We start from the raw sequence: 23,770 nt of genomic DNA on the forward strand, positions 1-23,770 counted from the left end.
AAATTCTTTCTCGTAAAATAAGTGTAATAAACAAAACATTAGTGACTTTTTTTAAGCCTCCTGAGTAGTACTCCGTTTTCGATACTTTTGTTCGCAGATTGAAACCCTGCTAGATACGGTACCTTGCAACTTCTCGAATATGACTGCGGCCGAGTAGTGGTTCGAATCCTGCGTTAATTATTATGTCACATCATTCAAAACTTTTCCGCTGTATAAGGGCGTAAGCAAACCTTACTCATTCTTTGTAAGTTAGAGCTTACTTTTTTAAAATCTTTTTTTCCTCATATATAATAAACTATAATCTCCGCAATTCATAATGCCATGGCCTTATGTGCTTCCAATAAATTGAGCGCAAGCGAAGATGGCATTATTTTCTTTTGTAAAAGATAAAACTAAAGGAAACCGTCTATGAATTATTTAAAATGCTTTTATCCTGTTCCTTTTTCATATTTACTAATGTGCTCTAAAATATTTGACCAGAGAATTTGGGCTAGAACAGGTTGCTTAAATTGTGTAGCATTGTGTTTTAGAAGCTGTTTTATGTGTATAGTAATCAAGTTTACTATTCTTGGGCGTATAACAATGTTAACATTTTTTGATTCCTTAATTTTGGTGCAAGCTTTGGAATATCACTTTCACCTTTTCCATATTCATTTACAACACTACTTCCCTACTCTTCAAATTAAGCTCTTTAATCATATCTTGCAGTTCTGTATTGTTGTTTGTGAAGGCAACGAAACGAAGATCCTCGTTTATTACTTTGCTCTCTAACTTCAGAGATGGAAACACTTATTTAAGCGCTTTTGTAAAAAGCTTGCGAGAACCTTCTTCTTTATTCGTACAGTCTTTATATAAACCCAAACAATTGGCTGTTCGCACTGGCTTGTTTAAAGATGTTATCTATAACGTGTATATAAGATTCTTCCACACTACTTAATTTAAGAGCGTCAATGACAAAGTATTCGCCAAATCGAGACCTTTTTATTGTCGAAGAGTGATTCATATTCGTTTGTCCTTTCAGCTTCCAAACTACAAGAATATGGTCTACTGTGCTAAATAACTTCTAAATATAGCGTGTTCTCTTGGTTGGGAGAAATCTGACTTCAAATCGGAGTGTTCGTTACTTTTTAAAGTACGTAAATTTCATGGAGAATACCTATAGATCAATAATTGCGTAGATCTTTGTGTCCTTATATAGCAATATGGCTCTTCGCCATTTCGAGAGAATTCGAAATCACTTCGAAGATATTTAGTACAAAGCTGTGCTAGGGTTTTTTTCTGGTCCTTGAGCATCTCCCGTTTGTATATTTGATGTTATTCCATTTTCTCCTGGTGTTTTCTTTCGTTTCGTGGTCCTTTTAGCAGGTGTAATCTCTTCTTGCAGTACAACATAGATGTACGCCTTTGTTTTCTTTCAGTTCCGGTTTATTGCGTGAATTTGAGTTCTTGTAGAGCTGTTGAATCTTCGTCAATATTTCTTCGCAGATTTTAATGGTTGTGTTATCCTCTGGTTTTTTCTTTCTTATTTCTTTTTCAGTGCTACGATTTGCTTCTATTAGTGGCTTACGCTCTGCTTTGCCTTCTTAAGCCCCACGTTGTTTTCTTTTGCTTTTATTAGGATGTAGTTGTTGAATTTTCTTTTTATTATCTGTAATGGTTTCCGTATTTTCATGTGAAGTTTCAGGTACCCTAATATGAATGAAGTAACATTGCCACTATTAATCTTTATTCTTCTTCTTTTATTTTCCAAATGGCTTGTTTCTTCAGAGATGTTCTTCTCTATCTTGATCGTGGTACTTACTGATCTCGTAGCTGTGATCTTCTTAGCTTATAAAATGTCCTTATCCTCCTCAAGTCTGGAAAACGTTCTTCTGTTCCATTGAAAAACCTTAGGCAGATTTCGAAGATTCTTCTTTTCTGCACGGTTCTGTTATTCTACAAGCTTTCTTCTTTCCAGTTTGATCTTACAGATGCAGCTTAGAACATACCAATCGATAGTCACTTCTTGTATTGAACCTCCTCAGAACAGTGCAGTCTTCAACCATGCACGTATCTTCCGTTAGATATGGTATAATTCCGTTTGGTCTTCCACTTGAGTGTTCTGTACTCCATTTTCTATTGGTCTTTTCCTTGAAGAAGATATTCCTAATGTATGTACATGTTTTCGGCTTCGGCGGATACTAGTGAAATGTTTCCAGGTTCGGCTTTGTTTCCCGAGTCTGACATATGTTTCCATTTCTCTGTTATTTAACTCTCTAACTTCTGCGCAGAATTCTTCCACGTTCTCTTTTGAATAGCTTGTTGTGGGAAGAAATGCTTGAGTCACTCGTAGTTTGTATCTCTGGTAGGGTTAGATAACCAGTCTTGCTACTCTTTTTAGATATATTATTCATTTCCAAGACATTACTCTCAGTTTTTTGTTGATAAGAAATCCAGCAGCGTCGGTCTCATCACATCTTGATCCTTTGTAATAGAATAGCTAACCTCACATCTATATATGCTGGAAGATTTTAAAAATTAAATATAAGTTTTGCATTTTAAGTTCTGTTGAAAGAATATTAATTGAGATGTGCGAATGAATATCTCTGTAATGAATCTATAGTTGCTTAGTTCCCCCCAATTCTAATTCTCAATCTATCACTTTATTCCTGTTCCCTATTTTTCGTTTTCCATATATCCTTTTGAATCACTTTGTCTTTAGTAGTAAAATTAGAGCAGTATCATAACATTTCAAAAAATATAAATTATTTTTGTGTATTTTCTAGAAAAGTTAATCACAAGTTTGAAACCATTGTGCAGCAAAGAGGAACTTGAGAAATTGAAGGAAGATGCACAAGAGTTCGAGTCAAACCTTGGCCCCACTCTTCAAAGACTGTTACTTCTGAAAAGTTGGTGGTATCCTAATTACGTAACAGATTGGTGGTAAGTAGTCAAAGAAGGTATCATATTTGTAGCATTTCTGGTATTGTATGTTCATTCTTTTAAATAATTATTTATTTCTTTGTTGGAGATAAAGAGAAACCAAAAAATCAAATAAAATAATAGAAAATCATTTTATTTTTGTCAGGAAAATACAAGATAGTGTTGAAAAGAAGAAAAAGAAAGAGACAATCAGAGAAAATTAAAGAAAAATGCTAACAATATTTTGGAAAAGATTACTGTGTCGTTTCAAGAATACAAACTATGAACCAATTTACCTTATGATATTGAAACATAAATAATGGAAATTCATTTCAGAATATTTATTTATTTCAACTTATTTTACATGTTGAGGTTACGCTCTACAAGGCTTATCTGCTTCCTAAACATCATCCAGAAGTTTAATACAGTGTATCTGAAAACAAAACAAATCAAAATGAAAACGTAAAATAATAATAATAATGATGTTTTATTTGTAGTGTTAGGAACAGCGATCAGCCAAATACAGCACTTTGTCAAATTTAGACATAAGTACGTTCAGAGGCGTAAATGTTCTAAAAAACTAAGTAACTTTTTCAGACAAGTAGGCATATTACTGATTGTTCTGTTCTTTAGCAGACTTCTAAGTTGTCAAGTATTAATTTATACCTCTACTGAAAACTTCCAAGTTGTCGAGTACTAAATTATACCTCTACTGAAAACTTCCAAGTTGTCGAGTACTAATTTATACCTTTCCTTTCTTGTAATTAATTCATCATGTAATTTGTCAGGAATAGTTAAAACCACCTCAACTTTTAAACTTTTCTCTCCCTGTTATAAACACATCATTGACTTTTACATAATCTACTTGGATGTTACGTTTTCTAAACCTTTTATAATTTACACTCGTAACCCATATCAGTTTTCTCCATGTATTTTTGCTCATAAGAGAAGTATTTCACTCTAAGAGAAGTTATGAAGTTTACAAGTAATTCAAATCAATTGTGTACTATTGTTAAATGTGTGTTTTGTAATTTCGCCATGACATTCTGGAACTTGCAGTATGTCCTTTCAAATAATGATCATTGAAGCTGTCTCCAGCATGTTCAATTGATCTAAGAAGCACAAGGCCTCATTTTTGCACTAGTGGTTCCTCAGAAAGATCATTGTTCACATGAGAGAGAGCTTGTATTATACTTAGTTTCAGAAGCGCCGACTTGAAGAAAATATTGGGGGGGGGGGGCAAACGATGAACAAATATATCATCATATTCAGCTGTTTTCTGTCAACTGCTTGATGAATGCCCCCTTCCCTCCCCCACATCTCAATCCACTACTCCGCTGCGAAACTCGCGACCTAAGTCAAATTCGTTTAAAGGCATTAAAACAAATTCAAGTTCAAAATTTGAGAACTTCAGTGCAACTTTGCGCACCACATTGATATTTACTTTTCATATCAGTGCTGCCAGAGTGTTGGTTGAAGCCTCAGTGCTCTATTAAAAGCCCCGTTTTGAAGACGGCATTTTCTATCGAATAAGAAGGTTGTTCCCTAATATTGAATTAAAGCCACGACGAAGTTTACGATAGAAATTATTGCTACTCTTCGCTAATTCTTCCTCGACTGGATTATATTGGAGGGACGAGGACCCCATCTTTAAATATTGGGGGGGGGGGGAGTGTACTCCCCCCCCCCCCCAAAGACGGCGCCTATGCTTAGCTTTACATGTACAAACCTCTTACTGACCAACGTATCTCCGAAAAAGATTTTACTGTTTTGCTTCCTGGATTCATGAAAGAAGGAAAAAGATTCCGATGTTTTGTAAAACAGGAAAAAAAAATGTAAATAATTTGAAGCGTAGTAAAAAATGTAAACTCTTCCTGACAATTGCTTACTGTACTATTTCCAACCTAATTCAAAGAATGCGCTGCGCACGATATACGCTTTAGAATTTACTTCGTAATTCGATTCTACAAACCTCAGTACGACTCCGAATATTATTAGCATTATCATAAGACTGACCTCTACAATTAGATCAATAGAATTCCTGCTCACAATGTTCATCAGAGTTTCAATTAGATTTTCAGACTTGTGACTTGAATTGGCAGATACGAAAGGCATCGTTCGATCATTTTTATTCACATATCATATAATAGCTAACTGACCAGTATATGAAATAACAGGAGGCGAAACAACGATTATGGAGAAATATTTGTGGAAAATGTTATTTTATATTTTAACATATCCGTAATTTGCAATATTACGGTCACGGCGAATTCCCATTTAATTTTCTCTGCATCAACCCCATACCATAAACCTGTCTCCTTGCAAGCGTGTAATAAAAACTCTATCTTTCTTTCCATTGTTCTCTTATCATCTACCAGATTGACATTGTTAGCATAAACCATAAGCTGTGAAATGGCATTCAGCTCTAAGCCCTGGTTGCTGTCTTCGATTTTTGACAACTATGTCCCTATCCGGACTTTACTTTTGGTACTTTTTTTTTTCCTTTCTTAACTTTGGTGGTTTTTTTTTTTTTTATATATATCAAATTCGGGAAGAATGTTGTACAATGTCCCTCCAGACAGAGCTGTAAGCCTTTTTGAAATCAATAAATAATTGATGTATCGAAGTGTTGTATTTCCATTTGTTTTCGAGTGTTTGACGAATCGTAAGTATTCGGTCGAAAATTGATGGATTTCGCGTAAATCCGTGGTGATAATCTCCAATAATTTTATCGATGTGTAAAATCAATCTTGCTAACAGAATGCTTGAGAGGATTTTATAGAATGTGATAAAAAAAAATGTCTCGATAATTAGTACAACCAATTTTTTATGGGCATAAGCACAAAAAGTACTGGCCAAACTAAGAGAATAATCGTTAAACTTACTTAGTTGTCCAAAAATTATCAAAAGTTCCTTCGCATTAATTTGAAAGGTTGATATTTTGGAAAAGGAATTGCCGCCCCTATGCACGTGCCTAGTGGGCCTATTTGATAATCAGCCGCTGCCTCTAATGAATAATATATTGAGAAGTCATTGATGCAGTCATTGTGGCTTACTGAGTAGTTTTAGTAACGCTATCCATAGAAATATAGCATCAATTCTTTTGAAGTATTTTAATCCAGGTTTAATGGAAGTACTTCTGTTAAACGTCAATGAAGGTAAGAACCGCAACAAGCTAATTTAGATAACTCTGTGTTTGGTTTACTTGTGCTCCGAAAGTTTTGTTGGGATCTCATGTGATTCTTGTGTGTTCTGAATTCAGAAATTAAATTTAATGACGTTATTTCTTTTTGTTTCAGGGAGAAATATGTGTATTTAAGTTCTCGCTTACCACTGCCTATCAATTCCAATTACTTCGGAATGGACTACGCGTACTGGAATCCAACAAACAAACCAACTGCCCGAGCAGCCAACCTAATGTATGACCTGCTCGCATTTAAGAGGTTATTAGATCGAGAAGAACTGCCTCCTTTACAATTACGTAATACTATTCCTATTTGTATGGCTCAATATGAAAAAATATTATCTACGATACGGTAAGTGTTTTTGAACGAAAGTGAAATATAGTAAAGTATTTTATTTGTTAATCAAATGAGTTGATCGTAAAACTACATTAAGTTCGATTTAATGTCTTTTTGCACTTTTACTTTAGCTGCAAATTAGTTTTAGTTAATTTTGTTTGTATGCAGAAAGAAGTATTCTGATGGTGAGAAAATAATAGAGTTAATTTATTAATAACCTGAAAAAAAAGAAAAAGAAGAAAAGAATACTCGAGGTTAAGTATACAGGATGGCCCAAAAGTAGGTATACAGTACCGTACTGATCAGCTCATTGCATTTTATATCATTTCTTGTTGTTATCCATCAGGTAGAGTTAGTTTCTTTATTATTTGTTCTTATTATTATTTGTTGTTGTTTTTCCTTATATCTTAAGTTCAGAAGAGCCGAAGCAAATAAATCAATAAACTAGAATGTTATACTTGATCAATGCAGGGGTGTATACTACTTTTGGGCCACCCTGTATACAAAGAAATTCAGAGAAAGAAACTATCAGTAGTTAGATTATCTTTTATGGCATTTCCTTTCCTTTCGGAATAAGTTCAGATAGAAGACTAGTTTTTTTTTTTTTTTTTTTTTTTTTTTTTTTTTTTAAATTGTAAAATAAGTACGTTGTTTGTGAGTTACAGTAAACTACTAGAAGTTACCCATCCCCTGGAAATTATTGAAAATATATTTATCACAATAGAATCCATTTTGTTCGTCACTGCGTGATGATGTTACAGCAAAAAAAAAAAAAAAAAGTCCTAACCTTCCTATGTGTAGGTGACAAACGTGTAACTTATTGGTGCATTTTCCTTTTTTATTGCAAGTTACATACCAAACTGTTCTACCAACAGGCTTGAAGATTGCAAACTTTTGCAAGGATTGACTCTAGCCCTTCTGTGCTTTCAAAGTGTTCCTTTTATTACGAAAAAAAATCATTAGCAAAAAATATTGAGTTGAACTATGACTGAGTCTACTTGAGTGATATTCTGTATGGGTTTTATGAGAGTTATCTGTAGCTTTTATGTAATTTTTATGATTATTTTTCTGTATATTGAGTGAATATAGGCATGAAGAGTGGTCTGACTTGCCTTCTTTCTCACATGTACCAGATATGTTTTAAACATTTAAAAATTTACAAGCAATCTCACGATTTTGTTACAGGTTAATCTACAGTTAAATAATGCTATGAATTAACATCCTCAGTGATTTCTAGTAATAGGTATTGTTTCGTAATATGCCTTGAAAGTCTATGGTAATCATAATTTTTAATTCAAATCGTATCACTCATTGAAACCTAATGCATTACATAATACGGAAGTCACGAACTAGTGCATTTCACCGTATTTTGAGAATCCATTGTGTGGTGTGTCTGTTTTGAATCCTCTTTCGAGGAATATTATAATTATACGCCGCAGCACAGATGGCCAAGACGACTATATCCCTGAAAATTGTTATAAATTAACACATGCACAAAATGGTCCGATCCAAGATAAACGATTAGCCTGTTATAAGTAGATTTGCGTACCACATTTTAAATGTAATTAAGGAGGAGAAGCGGCGCGAAACATGTTTAAATTGTAATGCATACATTTAAGATAGCAGTAAAGATTAAATTATCTAAAGTAAAAAAAATGTTATAAAGAAAAATTAATAAAAAAGTGAGAGCAAAGCTCTATTACACATCTACAATGGCACCATTTTCATCTTCCGCATTGTATAGTGTTACGAGAAATGTGAAAAATTTAATCTGTTAATTCTGTTTCCAACACTATTTGAATTTCCATAGAAATAAAATTAAGAAAAACTTTTTTTTTTTTTTTTTTTTCATGTTCACTCAGTCACAAGGTAATATTAACTTATTTCACTTTTCAGAATGTATAAGAATATTGTGACATGCATTTTCTGTATCAGTGTTGCTTTCTGCACTATGATTAGGTCACGTGACAAACAAAGTAGCCTTCCGTATGAAGTTTGTTAAATACTTCCTGTACAAGTAGGAAAGAAACCATTAAGCAAATAAAAAATATGGTTGTGCTCAAAATCAGAAAGCTGTAATTTAAGCATACACGCTTAAAGTGCAGGCTCAGTAGTAGAGCGTTTACCTCTGGTGCATGGGGTTCGTGGTTCAATCCCAGCTCGCGCCAAGTAAGCTTTGTGGTGGACAAACACCGTATACGTGGGTTTTCTCGGGGTTCTCCAGTTTCTTCCCATTTTCTTTATTTCACCATTTCCTGAATTTCTCATCATTACCGTGTCGTTTAGCCTAGCTGGCATAACCGTGGAACGTAAAACCTAAAGATTTCATTTCATTTTACGTTTAAAGTGCATACCCTGTTATCTGTACTCGTACATTATTAACGCATTCTTGCATAGCTTATACAATTTATTAATCTATCTACGGGAATTTTGTAATGCTTGAGACGAATATACAGAATGGAGAAGATTAAAGTACTTAAAGTAAAACATTAATAGTAAGTTATTTTTCTTTATCTGTTTCAGGAGACCGAAGGAGGATGTTGATGAACTAGTGCATTTTGATTCGTCAGAATCGCGACATATTGTAGTATATTCAAATGGTATTTATTATAGCTGTGATGTATTTGATTCCAAGAATCAGATAATAGCTCCTCATAACTTGGAGGAACAATTCAACTGGATTGTAAATCATTCTGAAAAGTATAAAGGTTTGTATGTTTATAAAGTTCTTTTTTTATAGCATATTTATACTGCTACTTTGAATAAATATAATTACTTGCTAATGGAAGCTATAGAATACGTAGTGAATATTGTAAAGGTAAAAAGAGCTTATATTGTATTCGAGAAGCAAAAACTTCTCAAAACATGTTTCGAAGCTCTTTGGCTTCTTTTTCAATGTCTTTAACTGCACTTCTAAACTGATAGCATGTAGATGACTTACTTTCTTCTGAGATAACCTTTATTTTACAATAAATAAGTTCAATCCTTACTTCCAAAAATTATGATAAAAGTGACCTCTTAAAAACGGGTTCATTCCCGTTGTGCCTACTTCCCGTTCTGCCTACAGACCCTCCAGCACTTTAAAGAAAATATTTTTAATTATCTTATCTCTAGGCAGAACGGTAATTCCCGTTGTGCCTACTTCCCGTTGTGCCTACTCTTTCGGGACGGGGAATTATGTGCAGGGAGGAATTTTTGTAGGGAATATTTCTTTAGTATTTCTAAAAGCTTCTGTAAAAACAACCACCACCTCTACAAGTTTCATCATACATGGAAAATTGGTTGACTCAGTTGCAAGAATGTTAGACATTGTATGTGAAACAAACATTAAAAAAAAAAAAAAAAAAAAAAAAAAGATCTAATATCAAGCAATTTCAGAACAAAATTTTATTTGGGTTTCCAGTAGTTTACCTCCAGCATGCTAAGACTTGCAGTACTAAAAAATGCCACAGTTCACATCCCCAAGACATGTCTGGCCAACTATTAAACAAACAACGCAAGAGGATGCATAAGGCGGCCTTTAAAAAGAGTGTTTGTCTCCATCATATCTCTTTCCTCGAATTGATTGATTCAGTTGCCAGTAACCCGTTTGACATTGTATCTGAAACGAACACGAAACAGACTTACTTCGGGCTAATATCAATTCATTTCACAACCGAATTTTAATCGGTTTTCCAGTAGTTTATCTCCAGCATACTAAGGCTTGCAGTACTAAAAAGTGCCACAATTCACATCCTCAAGACATGTTCGGCCATACATTAAACAAACAATGCAAGAGGATGCATAAGGCGGCCCTTTTGAAAAAAAAAGAGCCTTTGTCTTTTACATCACTGCTCCTTCTTTGGCATTACCTTAACAGGTAATTTGTCTTCTAACACGATTCTATACTACATGCAATGTTACATATACTTATATTGTCAATGTAAATACTACATATCGTCAATGTTAATACCATATATCGTTAATATAGCCAATATATTTAAAACATCTCACCATCACTGTTCTAAATGCAAACAGTATGCAACTGCATCTGTGTAAGCCACCAAGTCTATTACATGTGATTCCAGACGTGCCTTCAATGATTTTATTTTTTGTTCAATTCGCTTATATTTCAGCTTTGGTTCCTTCGGCTTTTTTCCTACCTCCAACATCAGCATACAAGCTTCATTCTCACTCTGTTCTTGCTGCAACAGCTGTACAAATGTAAAAATATTTGGATGTTCTCTTGTCAGTTTTCTGTTTAATTTAGAGTGCCAGCCCTCTACAACATTATTTGTTCTTCCCTCAACATTATCATATTGGTTCCATATATCTCTGGAAAAGAGAGAAACATTAATTACATAAAACAAATCAAAGCTTGACAATAGACATTCAACAACGATTGGAAGTTGCATGTTAACGTCTGTCGTAGATAACGTTAAGGATAACGTCTGTTGTTTGTTGTTAGTAACACGGTAAATTTATAAGTATTCAGTTTTGTAATCATTACACTAGTATAGAGTTAATTTCAGATCTCTGGTATGAGCAGATTAAAATTTCGTATTGGCATGCAGATCTCAGAAATGATTTTTTATGGAATGAGAATAATAATTACGCTTACCACACTCCATTAAAGACACTATGCACCATTTCATATCCAGACACTTCTGAGCTCACAATTGTAGAACACATAGGCAATACAACAATGACAAACGAAACTAATGGAAAAACATAAAGGACTAAAATGACCGAATGAGTAGGCCTATATATGAAATACTAATCACTGCTAACGTAGATTTCGTTTCCCAAACGAAAACCACATATATTTGAAAAAAAAAAAAAATCAAACGAAAAACAGATAGTGAAATAGCGTAGAAAATAAGGTAACTACTATATCGTACTTACTTTGTGAAAATGGCGTCTGCATCGTCCAGCCATGTTTCGACTAAATAGTCATGAAACTTCTCTGCGTTTTGTACTTCCGGGGCATTTTCCTGGAGATGCAGGAACATGTCACCCACTTGCTCCACTGGCACAAGTGGTAGTGCAGCAGCACGTCTTATCCACTTCCTGACCTCTTTGTCTTCTTCATAAAAAGTGGACAACCCCAATGACTGAACTTTCCTCCATAAACATTGGGTGTAATGGAAGAAACACCCACGAATGGCTGCATCCGGAAAAACACCAGTAACGGCATTGATTACCGCTCTTTCAAAGTCAAAGGCTTTTTTTAGAAAAAGAAAAGAGACCGAATTATGCATCTTCTTGCATTGTTTGTTTAATATATGGCCAAATATATTTTGAGGATGTGAACTGTAGCACCTATTACGTACTGCGAGCCTTAGAATGTTGGAGATGAACTACTGGAAAACTGAATAAAATTTTGTTGTGAAATTACTTGATATTAGACCGAAATAAGTTTATTTTCTTGTAACTGAATCAATTAATTTTCCATTTCTCTGTAAGTATTAAAAAAACACATCTCTACTAAAGTAGACGTGAATAACGCTGCTAATAACAAAACTGTACCTAGTCATTTTTTCTGAGAAGAGCAAGTAAGATAACATTTAAAATATATGATGAAATTTAAAGGAATAGTTATTCTTCTTACAGAATCTATTAGAATTACTAAAGAAAAAATCCCTAGAAAAGATCCCTCCCTGCACAGAATTCCCCGTCTCGAAAGAGTAGGCAGAACGGGAAGTAGGCACAACGGGAATTACCGTTCTGCCTACAGATAAGATCATTAAAAATATTTTCTACAAAGTGCTGGAGGGCCTGTAGGCATAACGGGAAGTAGGCACAACGGGAAGACACCATTATATAAGGTGAAAAGATTTTCCTCTATTCCTGAAGATGAAGTATTTTTTCCACGTATTTGTAATTGTGAGACCCATAATGACGGGCACTTACCTGAGATTATATTCCGCACTAAGTGTAAACAATCTTCCATCCTTGGTGAAATATCAATGGAAACTAATAATAAATAAAAAAGTTACCCACAGTTATAATTCCTTCGTGACTTTGGCTCATCTTGTATTCTGAGCTAACAGTATATAAGCATTGTTGATTTCTAACTATGTTTAAGTAGCTGTTAACTAAAAGCAAAAACAAACAAACAAGAAGCTTCTTACATTCAAATAGTTCTGTCTTAATATAGAAGTCAAGATACTCTCAAAATTCATTATTTTCTTATTATTTCTATGATGAAAATCAGATGGTAATTATCTGATTGTATTACTATATGTGCTCCAATGTAAACGCCCCTTTAAAAATTTGGGTTAATTTTGGGAATCCATTTATTATGCAATGCAAATATCCCTATAAGATCAGTATAGAATATTCATACAACTTCCAAAAAGCCAAAGGCTCATCATTGACTGCGAAACCGGTGACTTGTAAGAAGTATCTTTTCAGATAATTAACGGTAGCATTTCTATCCATTCTGAAAAATTCTATGCTAAAATTTACATGTAGTGCTATGAATTGAAAACTTACCGATAATAGAATTGTACATTATCAATACGTTATTGTAATGTGATACTGTTATTATTAACTATGTATGTTTATCAGGAAGACTATATTCTAGTAAATACGGTATTGTGTTCTTTCAATTTAAATATCGAAATATTTCAGGACATACTGATTGGCTTCTATTGTACTGATATTTTATTATTTAATTCGTAAATAATCTTAAATCACAGTTCAGTGTTTGACCACCTTCGTGGCTAAGCGGTTAGCGTGCGCGCCTTTGGCGTGGGAGATCCGGGTTCGATTTCCGGCGGGAGCTCCTGTGGTTTGGATTCCACATTATTCAGTAGCGTCGCTGCTGAAAGGGACGGTAAACTCAAAATCAACTCAACTTAACAGTTCAATGTTCAAAGACATTTTTCGTTTCAGATTATGATATAGTATACCTTTAGCATTAAGTATGTGCTAGACGGACGTGCAGTAACGGGAACCGCAATAATATTATCGCCTTGCTCGCCAATAATGCAGCATTTATTGCTCATACAGCGTTGAGCTCAAACTTTTTGTGTCAGAGATAAACATTTTCCAAGGACAGTGTGCACGACAGCCTTATTGGTCATCTATTTCCAGGACACTTGTCCGTATGTTATTGCTAGAATGACACTGTTGACCATCGTTTTGCCTGTCTTGTTGAATTTTTTAAAATGTAGTTTTACGTCTCACAGTATGCCCTGTGGGCTAAAAAAGATGGATAATTAATGCAATTGAATGGTTATGAAGTATAAGGCATGCCCAAATGAAAATGGGACTGATACATTTAAGCAAAGGTTTAATTGTAATGCATAGGTACAGTGGCGTAGGGAAGGGGGGCCCCCCAAAAAGGTCCAACAATGTACTTTGGTACTTTGATGTTTGTAATTTTTTATATTTTTTTATGTTTATATATTTTTTTGTTTGTAATTTCTCTATATGTATAACAGCACCCCCCCCCCCCAAACACACATCCTGGCTACGCTACTGCATAGGTATGTTATAAATTGAGAAGTGTTACATAGGGGACAAGATCTGTGTAACAATACTGTCTATACATAATCACCTAGGTAGTTGAGACAGATGTCCCATTGATCCACGAGATGATGGATACCGTCAGCGAAGAAAGTCGTGGATTGCGTGCGGAACCATTCTTCAACTGTTTCTCGGACCTCATCGTTGCCCGTGAACCGAAAAATCGCGGGGCGACAGGTCAGGGATGTAAGGGGGGAGCTGGAGAACTTCCCAGGACTTCCCGAAGTGCTGCAGGAGATCTTTGCACACGTGTGCCACATGAGGACGGGTATTATCCTGCAACAGAATAACCCCTTTTAACAACATGCCACGTCTGCGATTTTTAATGGCTGTTTTCAGTTTGCGTAAGGTATCGCAGTATCTGTTTGCATTAACTGTACCTCCCGTTTCCAACTAGTCCATATCAAGGGGCCATTCTCGTAATAATAATAATAATAATAATAAACAGCATCATTTTCTCTGCTCGAATTGAGGAATGACTTTTTGTTGGGCGAGGAGAACCGGAATGTCGCCATTCCATACTCATTTTCTACGTTGCCGGATCGAAGAAATGGCACCAGGTTTCGTCACAAGTCAAAATTCAGGACAGAAAGTTGTTTCCCTCTGTGCGGTAACGCCGTAAATGCTGGAAGCAAACACCCATGCGCAAAAACTTATGGTCCTCAGTGAGATGTTTTGGGACCCATTGTGCACAAACCTTGCTGTATTTCAAATGTTCATGAAGATTAGTGTTCACAGTTCCCTTGTTCATAAACAAGCTGTCTGCAATCCCCTGGGTGGTTATTTGACGATTCTCTCTCACAAGGGCGTCCACTGCAGCAATTGATTCATCCGTGATGACCACATGTGCTTGACCTGGTCGTGGCATGTCCGCTGTACTCAACACGTCCATGACGAAACTCACTACACTATCTAAACACTACAGTACATGACATACACTCAGTCCCATACACATCCTTCTTTCGATGGTAAATGTCAGTTCCACTAACACCTTCTGCCGACAAAAATTGGATTACTACGCGCTGAGCCTGTTTGGAGGAATCCATGGCACGCTCGTTACCTGTTATCTCGCTTCTGTTGCACTCAACAACACACAGACCCTATCCACTGTATGTCAAATTTCTCCTGACATGCACTGCCATCTACCAAGGAAATCGCAAAGTTCTACCACTGGGAATAACAGCGCTCCAACCTCAGTCCCATTTTCAGTGGGACATGCCTTACATTTTGTGGGGTGAAAATGTGAAAGGAAACGTGAGTAGCCCGAGAAAACCCATGAATACTATGTTGTCCAACACAAACTCCTATGACTTGGGATCGACCTAGGGACCCCTCGACCAGAGGTAAGCGCACTACCACTGAGTCACCGTGCCTTCCTTCCTCGATGTTAAAGTTGAATGCTTAAAAGAAACAGACTATAACATTCGCTTAAAGGAATCAATGGACTCATAATTGAATAATAATCAAAAGCATAACTTTTAAGAGTCTAATTGTACAAATAACCGTATAGCTTCGACGGAGGAATGTTCAAGTTTATGTTATAACAAGTGATGTGATTGCAACTGTCAATAATTACAGGGGTTTTCGTCAAAACTGTTAGGTTATTTGTAAAATATAGACGCTTACTAAGTAAATTTTAGATTAACATTATTTGTAAAAAGTTACGTTTCATGAATAATTGGAGTTAAGTCCTTTTCACTACCGAGGCTACGTGAGACGGGACCTACTGCTTAAAATATGATCCGAAACACTGTTCAAATTTTTTTATCCGAGGAAAGTGCCTCGACCAGGGATTGAATTCTGGACCACTCGGGAGAAAGCATGCGTGCTGGACATTTGGTCACGAAGGGCCATTGTCATTTGTGAAGAAATTGGTTAAGATTCTTGTATATACTTTTCGGTGTTTGTCTTAAAGTTTACCGTAGCTTTCCAGCACCGAGACTATATATTATGTGGACCTACAGCTTAATGTGGGGTCGAAATAAATGACCTTCCATTGGAAATCAAACTCGAATCTCCTACGCCGAAGGTAATAACACTAATCACTTAGGCACGAGCTAACTGTTATAATCTTCGTGTGTAAGAGATTGCTGTACTGTTTTATATTGTTTAATGTGTCCGCAAAAATAAAAATTGTTTCTCAGTGCTGAACAACTTAAAGCAAATTTATTTCAATCCTTTAGATGATGTACCTGAAGAATCTCGTCGAATATCTGCTCTTACTGCCCTGCCCAGAAGCCAGTGGGCAAGAATTCAGAAACAGCATTTTTCATCTGGTATTAATAAACAAACGCTTGACTACATAGAAAAAGCAGTTTTCATTGTAAGTATAATATTAAACTAATATAGTAACATTTCCTTTACTTTTAATCTGCGAATTTGTCTTTAGACTTAGTTCTTTGATATGGTTTACAGTTTATATATATATATATATATATATATATATATATATATATATATATATATATATATTAATAATGGTCATTTAAAAAATAATACCCATTCTCAAGCTGAAAGAGATTCCTAAACATCTTGTATTTTACATCTATGTACATCATAGGTTACTTTGTTCATGCAGTCACCCTCAACATTGAAGCGTGTGTATTTCTGTGCTCTTTCTCATTCTGCTGATAGTCCATTTAATCCTACTGTATTTCTACATTCGCAAAGTTTTTCCATTCATATAAGCTCTTGAGTCTTATGACTGTAGAAGTTGTTAGGAGCTAGCCTGGTGTTCATATAAATTCCTGAAATTAATAAAAATTAATTATTATCTTGCTTTACGTCTTTTTGTAACATCAACAGGGACGCTGAGTCCGGGATTGCTCTGGTGCTAGAGCAGCCGCCCAGAATTTTTATTGGGGTGCTCAGCACTTACACATAAAAAAGAGAAGGAAAATAAGAAAAGAAAGAAGAAAACAGAAGGAAACAGAGAAATAGAGGGAAAATTATAATCTGTTGCCGTATTTCTTAAATGATAGTAGGACCCTATATTTTTATGGAGAGGATAGGGAAAAGAGGATATAAAATTTGAGCAGAGGCTTTACCAGGAACGGAAACACGTAAAATTCTGTAATTGTCGTGCTGAGGATCAAAAGTGACAAAATCCTTTACCAGGAATTTTCTGTGGACGAGGTAACGATTGCTTTTAAATGAGAAATTTGAACAATCGTTTCTCCATGCTATTTTCAGCTAAAATTTTTCACATTTCTTGTATCACGAAGACTTTAATTTTTGAATTACAAACAAGCCTTTCGTTTCAATTTGCTATAATGTATACATTATCATTATACAAGAATATGCACTTTCATTTTGTTCTGTTTAACAAACTCCATTTGTTTTATATATTATCATTATACAAGAATATGCGCTTTCATTTTGTTCTGTTTAACAAACTCCATTTGTTTTATATATTATCATTATACAAAAATAAGGCCCTTTCATTTTGTTCTATTTAACTAACTACATTTGCTTTATATATTATCATTATACAAAAATAAGGCGCTTTCATTTTGTTCTGTTTAACTAACTACATTTGCTTTATATATTATTATTATACAAAAATAAAACGCTTTCATTTTGTTCTATTTAACTGGCTACATTTGCTGTCTTTCCTTTTAAAAATCTCAAAGTCCAAAGATTAGCGTTCAAAATGGCGTGAAGAGAACTAGGATACAATGGTAGAGTCCTTGAACCTTACTAGTTACGCCACCATACTTTTCATTCAAGATTTTTTTACATTAAAAATGAAAAGGAAGAAACTCCATTTTCGTTTAAAAATACTTAAAAGCGCACTTAGAAGGGTCAGTTTTCAAAATTTTCCGGGGAAGGAGCCTCGGGAATATTCTGTATCTCCAGGTTCCCGGTTGTGGACTACGAATGACAAGCGCGGGATGCCGACTGCATCACTACTGCAGCCGAATTTCAAAATGATGCTTACTTAAAAACACTCCTCATGTATTTGATTTTTTAAAAATATGTATTAAGCCTTTTCAACGATACCCCTCCCTGAATATTTGCTCTAAATAATGCTTTTCGGCCTTACGTGACCAATATAAAGACATTTTGTGGCCATATCCGAACCAACTGAAAATACCTAGATTTGCTACTGCAAGTAAAGCTCAGGTGAAAGGAGTAGATAATTATGTTTCTGAACGAACTAGCAGTGGAGTTATATTACGAAGAAATACTGAAGTTCTCAGATATTACACATTAGAATGTTCATTGTGACTACGTGTAAAAATTAACCTAGGTATTGTTTCTCAACTTATGGTTCGTGGTAACGACTTATGGAATTTGCCATCATTTCCTAATTTATCGAGCAGTAAATAAGTACTGAGATTGTGTAAATTTCATATTTATTGTTTATGATGTTTTTGATGGTACAGTAAGTATAATATGTTACGAATTCCTCTTTTTCTAAGAATAGATTTTGTCGAATAGGACCGTAGACTCTACAAACATCTTTAAAGCCTTAATATGCGAACGAGGAGTTTCATAGCACCCTCAACCATTATAGTAATCTACTTGCTAATATAATCCAAAGAATATTGTACGAAACTTCATTGAAATTACAGTGTATTTTTATTAAGACAGTTACAAATGTAGCCAGTGTGAGGTTTTGTTCTACACCGAAAATAATAATAATAATAATAATAATAATAATAATAATAATAATAATAATAATAATAATAATATCTACATACTTACCGGTATCTTTCAGGCATTCATTTAATGGGCTGTAGTCTAAACGGCGGGCGATGACAGGATTCGAATGCGGAAATCTCCCTATTAGAAAGTAATAATGCTAATTGCTTACTTGTTTTGTTACGGTTGTATGTTGGTAATAATCTTAATATGTGAATAACACTAATAACGAATAACAGACTTATTTTCATTTATAGCTTGTGTTGTCAGATTATACTCCTCCAAACTTATCCATGAGGGGTAAATGGCTGTTACATGGCGACGGTAAATCTTTGTGGTTTGACAAATGCGGACATCTGATAGTCTTTAAGAATGGCAAAGCTGGCCTCAATATAGAACATTCCATGGCCGATGCCCCTGTATGTTGCCACATGTGGGAATATATGCTGTGTAAAGAGTAAGTTGTTTTCTGTTTACATGTTAGAGAATAAATGTTACAAAATGCTTGATTTCAACATCTGTTTTTGTTAAGAAGCAACCGTTTAGGGCAGTGGTTCTTAACTACTTCATTATTATACGACCCTGACAGGTGCGTGGGAGCAGTGTGGTTTTCGCAACGCAATGTATTGAATCCATTCCCCACTATTCACCAAAATAACAAATCGATAGTAGATTTTTATAACATGTAAGTGACAAAGAAAATTCAGTTTGCTGCTATTTAACTTGATGTTCAATTAATCTTAAACTTTAGACGTGTAACAACGTAGTTTTATTATTATGTACTTTTCCTCTCCATTATTAGTTTTTTTTTTTTTTTTTTTTTTTTTTTTTTTTTTTTTTTTTAATTGCGTACCGCAGATTGGAAATCACTGGTTTAGAACAGTGGCAGCTCCAGATCTCTACAAGAGAGAAGTCACATCAGCAGTGACGACAGAACCGGCACCTCACCTTTCGCTTTAAGGACTCTAATGCTTTTATACTTTGAATGGATTATTTAAAATCTGATGTGAGACACAAATATTACAGGAAAAATATTATAATATCCCGTACATGGTGCTGTTTATAAACAATTAACATGTGCTTTTATTTACAAACAATACCACGTGAATTTATTACAGGTCACTGTGAGAAACAGACGACAGGAATCAGTGTCACCACTCATCATGTGATGGAAGAGGAACATCAGCGCCACCGCTAGACAGAAGCAGCTATAAAATTCAGAGGATCACAACTAGTATCAGTCTTCGGCTGGTCAACACCACTCTTAGCTTGCAGTAGAGCTTTGAGAGAACCTTAACCTAACTTAAGCCTCTTAACTTGCAGTGGAGTTCTGATGCCTCCTTCCCACTTAGCTTGCAGCAGAGCTCTTTTGGGAACTTAACCCTTCTCTTGGCTTGCAGTGGAGCTTTAAGAGATTCCTAGCCACAACCAACCCAACTTGCTGCGGGACTCCCAACTTTCTTGAAACAATACGATAGTCACTATTTATATTTTGAGCCTAACAGTGAAAAAACAGTAATGTGTCATTGAAAATTGATTTATTGTTTTTCAAAATATTCCCCTTTATGATCAATACACTTTTGCATTCGTTCGAACCGTTTGTCAAAGCATTTTTTCCAATCTTCTTGAAACACCTCCATAATATGGTTTTTGAGTGCATCAACGGCTTCTTCCGCCGACGAAAATCGTTGTTCACGCAGTTTATTTTTGACATTCGAGAACAAGAAGTCCTTGGGTGCAAAATCAGGACTGTACGGCGCATGACCCATCAGTTCGATTTTTTGAGTGTTCAGATAGTCGATTGTTAGACGAGATGTGTGAGCTCGCATTGTCTTGATGAAGAATGATCCGACGGCGCTTTGTTTGTTTTCCGTATTTGACCGAAGATTTCTAGCAAACAATTGTTGTGTACCATTCAGAGTTGACCGTTCTACGTTCCTCTAAAAGCACAGTTGCTAATCTCGGGGCAATGGATAAGCGACTATTTTTCCAGGAAGAGGAAAGACTTTCCTCTATTCCCTGTGGCTTAGCAACCGCAAACTCCACTGGAGGTCGCGAAGGACTCAATGATGCCAGATTTCTAAACAGAACAGCAGAAGTAAAAACTTATTTTTTAGTTAAACTTGCATTATGTTAGTATTCGAAAGTTTTCGATAAAGTGATATGTTTATTTATTGCCCATAAAAGATCTGTAGAGAAAATGAGCTAACGAGGTATCTCATTTTTTAAAAGCGGATTCTATTTTCTTCAGGATGACATTTAAAAAAAAAAAAAAGAAAAAAAAGTTTGAAAGGGAAAAATTTACGCACTTAAAAGGTAAATATTTATTCTCAATTTCTGCAAGAGCCTAACTTTTGGCGCTATAGTTTACAACTTAAGGCAGGTAGTAGGGTGATTTCCCTTTATAGTTTTCCGATTTTTGCAAGCCATAATAAATTGAATCATATATTTGTAAATTTAAGCATGATTTTTTTGAAGTTTATATAAAAAAAAAAAAAAAAAAGAAAAGACAGACAGTATGTCTTATGTCTTCATCCACGATTGAGTAACAACACAAAAAGAACTTAAAAGTTAAAACTTTTTTTGTGTTTTGAAAATTAAAGAAACGAAGAGAAGGAAGTGAAAATCTTAGCTTGGAATGCTTTCTCAAAAAATTTCACTCCTTATAGAACGCTTCAATTTATTGTTTATGACCATCAATGTTTTTCACAATTGTCAGTTGGTATAGTAGCCTCACTCTATAGGTAGCCACTTGCTCACAAAGGGAAGCCGCCCTCTTGTGCGGTTTCTTTTCATACTGTCCTGTTTGGTTTTCCTCTCCCTTGAAAACTGACTGACGGGCAATAAACTGAACCCAAACTGTTGCCAAATTTTTGTCAATGATCCTTTTTCTTTTCTTCTTTCTGTTAAAAGGAAAACAGTTTGAGATAGATACGCTCTCGAGTTGAATGCTTGAACACACACACTGGAGGGAAAGAGAGGGAGAGAGAAAAGGGGGCGAGGGAAAGGAAGGTACTACGTATGGCAACGTTTAGCTTTTTCTTCTTCCAAAGGGACCACAAACTTTATGACAACTTCTTTGTGCTAAATTCAAAGTCTCCCGACTGGCTATCGACTGGGCGCGTTTTCTATAAGTTTTAGTTCTCTACTTTCCGTTGAGATTTTGTTCGAAGAGATTGTAGTATGCTGGTGGTGTCTACGTATTTTCTCGCTGATTGGAAGTGTCTAATTTCTTTCGGGGTACCAGATGATAAGCAACCTGGTCCTTCTGGCCAGAGAAGTCTAAGTAACAAATAAAAGAATCGTGTACTTGGAAGTGAAGCAAAGCAGAGGAAACAAAACATGAAAGTTTCAGGAGGCTGAAAGTGGTTGAAAGAGGCTCAAACCCTAGCTACCCGTAGCTAGGGTCTGGTTTCGATATGAACATTGGTTAAGAAATCCGGGCGATACGTATGTTTTTTAATTAATGCTAATTATTCAACACTTATCCCTAAATCATTTAATTTCCTTATTACTAAGTGCAAAATTGAGTACAATACTTTCAAAAGTCAAGGATATAATATTACTTAGAAAACGAGAAAATTTTCGAAAAAGAGGATAAAGAATTATTTGAGAATCGAGGCAAGACAAAACTTCTTCAAACTTAACAAGACGTCTCGTCTCGTGGACAACACTAGTCAAGGCTGAGTTAAATCGTTTTTGCGTGTCCCAAAACCAGTGACCTTACTTTAATCAAAGGAAATCACATATCGGAATAATATAAAATAATTCTAGACAACATTTATTTAATATCGCCAGTTTATTGGCTTCAATGATGAAGCCATATACCCAGCCCACGTTACTAACCTTAGGATACGTTTTCATGTAAGATATTTGCACTCGATTGAATGACATTGATTTCAATAAAAAGTAAAGTATTTACAGATATCATTCTCAACAGCTTGTTTTCAATTTTATTTTAAGTTTCGGTACTGATAGATTTATCAACCGAGTGCTAATCAAATTTGCAATTTTGCTGACATTTTGCACTAATCTTTGTTTCTAATTACCTGAGGATATTTCTTTAATAGAACTAAAATTATAATATTACAGAAATTGACCCCTATTTCCCCTTCTCAGGAACGGAATTTGAAAAAAAAAGAGGGGGAAAAATAAGAAGGTCGCGGCCTGTAATTTTTTAATAAGTGCATGTGCTGAATTTTACGCCTTCTTAAGCGAATCCTCACATTCGGCATTTTCTAAACAAATAATCGGAAATTTGAATATTAATACAAACCCCCTCTTTTCTCCTATAGGAGCGAAGTTTTCGCAATCGTTGAAATGTGTTTTCGGTTAATTTTAATGAAGAATTTATCCCTTAGTTCCATCTTCTTAACTTCAAGAATTTATGATATATTCTATTTTTAGAAAAAAAAGTCGAACTCTCTTTCACTCTCCTATAGGACATATATTTTTAAAATTATTTTATTGGCCCTTGCCTTTTGGCAAAGGAATATTCTGTATAAATTCATGTTTCTATCTATAATAGTTTGAGTAAGGTATTGATGAGTAAGTCACTTTAGATATAATCTTTTTTAATTTTTAAATATAATAGTGTATATAAGTATATCTTTTTAAGAACTCATAAATAATTCGTGTTCAGTTTTGGTATTTTCGCCCTATTTGAATTATGTTGTTAGCACTCGATCATTTAACATTTTTTTAGATCACTTTTTATTACACAGTTCACGAGTCAATACGTTTCTACTACGGTTTTCTCCATGGCTTTCTCTAGAAGGAAGAACATATGGTGTTCAGACATTTTCAAGAAAAAAATGTGACAACCTTGTCCCTCAGCACGTGCAGAAAACATTTTTGTGGTCACTTGTGGTCATATTTGCGAAAGGGGCTGTTTCTTACGAAGGGTATGGGTAAAGGACGCTTATCGGTGGCCGCGACTTTACATGACCATAAAATACGGGCGACCATTTGTTTCAATGTACTTCAAGCGCGGACAACTTTTGTTGGATTTGGTTCATCTTGAAACACCCATACAGTCAACTACTGTTTACGTTCCGGCTCATATGCATATATGCATGATTCGTCACTTATTACAATCTTATATACATTTTTTGAAGCGCCGCCATAGTATTTATTGAGCATTTGTGTGCACCAATCGACGCAAGCTTGTTTTTGAGCTTTTGTCA

At 35.0% G+C, this 23,770-nt stretch overlaps 1 protein-coding gene and 1 long non-coding RNA gene across 3 annotated transcripts in view; one reads left to right on the forward strand and one right to left on the reverse strand.

The window, feature by feature from the left end:
• The window catches only part of LOC145678528 (carnitine O-palmitoyltransferase 1, liver isoform-like), a 284,824-nt gene that overhangs the window by 221,419 nt on the left and 39,635 nt on the right, over positions 1-23,770 (forward strand). For both annotated transcript variants that reach the window (XM_081748775.1, XM_081748776.1), the window contains 5 exons: positions 2,766-2,922; positions 6,201-6,437; positions 8,946-9,130; positions 16,121-16,260; positions 18,842-19,041. In XM_081748775.1, coding sequence (XP_081604901.1) covers positions 2,766-2,922; positions 6,201-6,437; positions 8,946-9,130; positions 16,121-16,260; positions 18,842-19,041 — 919 coding nt within the window. The remainder of the gene's footprint in view (positions 1-2,765; positions 2,923-6,200; positions 6,438-8,945; positions 9,131-16,120; positions 16,261-18,841; positions 19,042-23,770) is intronic.
• The window catches only part of LOC145678530 (uncharacterized), a 229,566-nt gene continuing 208,866 nt past the window's right edge, over positions 3,071-23,770 (reverse strand). The window contains exons 3-5 of the long non-coding RNA XR_014130403.1: positions 18,648-18,725; positions 12,315-12,377; positions 3,071-3,334 (exon numbers count right to left, since the gene is read on the reverse strand). This is a non-coding gene — a long non-coding RNA (uncharacterized LOC145678530). The remainder of the gene's footprint in view (positions 3,335-12,314; positions 12,378-18,647; positions 18,726-23,770) is intronic.

Source organism: Thermobia domestica, chromosome 2 (assembly GCF_964235325.1).
Source record: "Thermobia domestica chromosome 2, izTheDome1.hap1.1, whole genome shotgun sequence".
Taxonomy (NCBI): Eukaryota; Metazoa; Arthropoda; class Insecta; order Zygentoma; family Lepismatidae; genus Thermobia; species Thermobia domestica.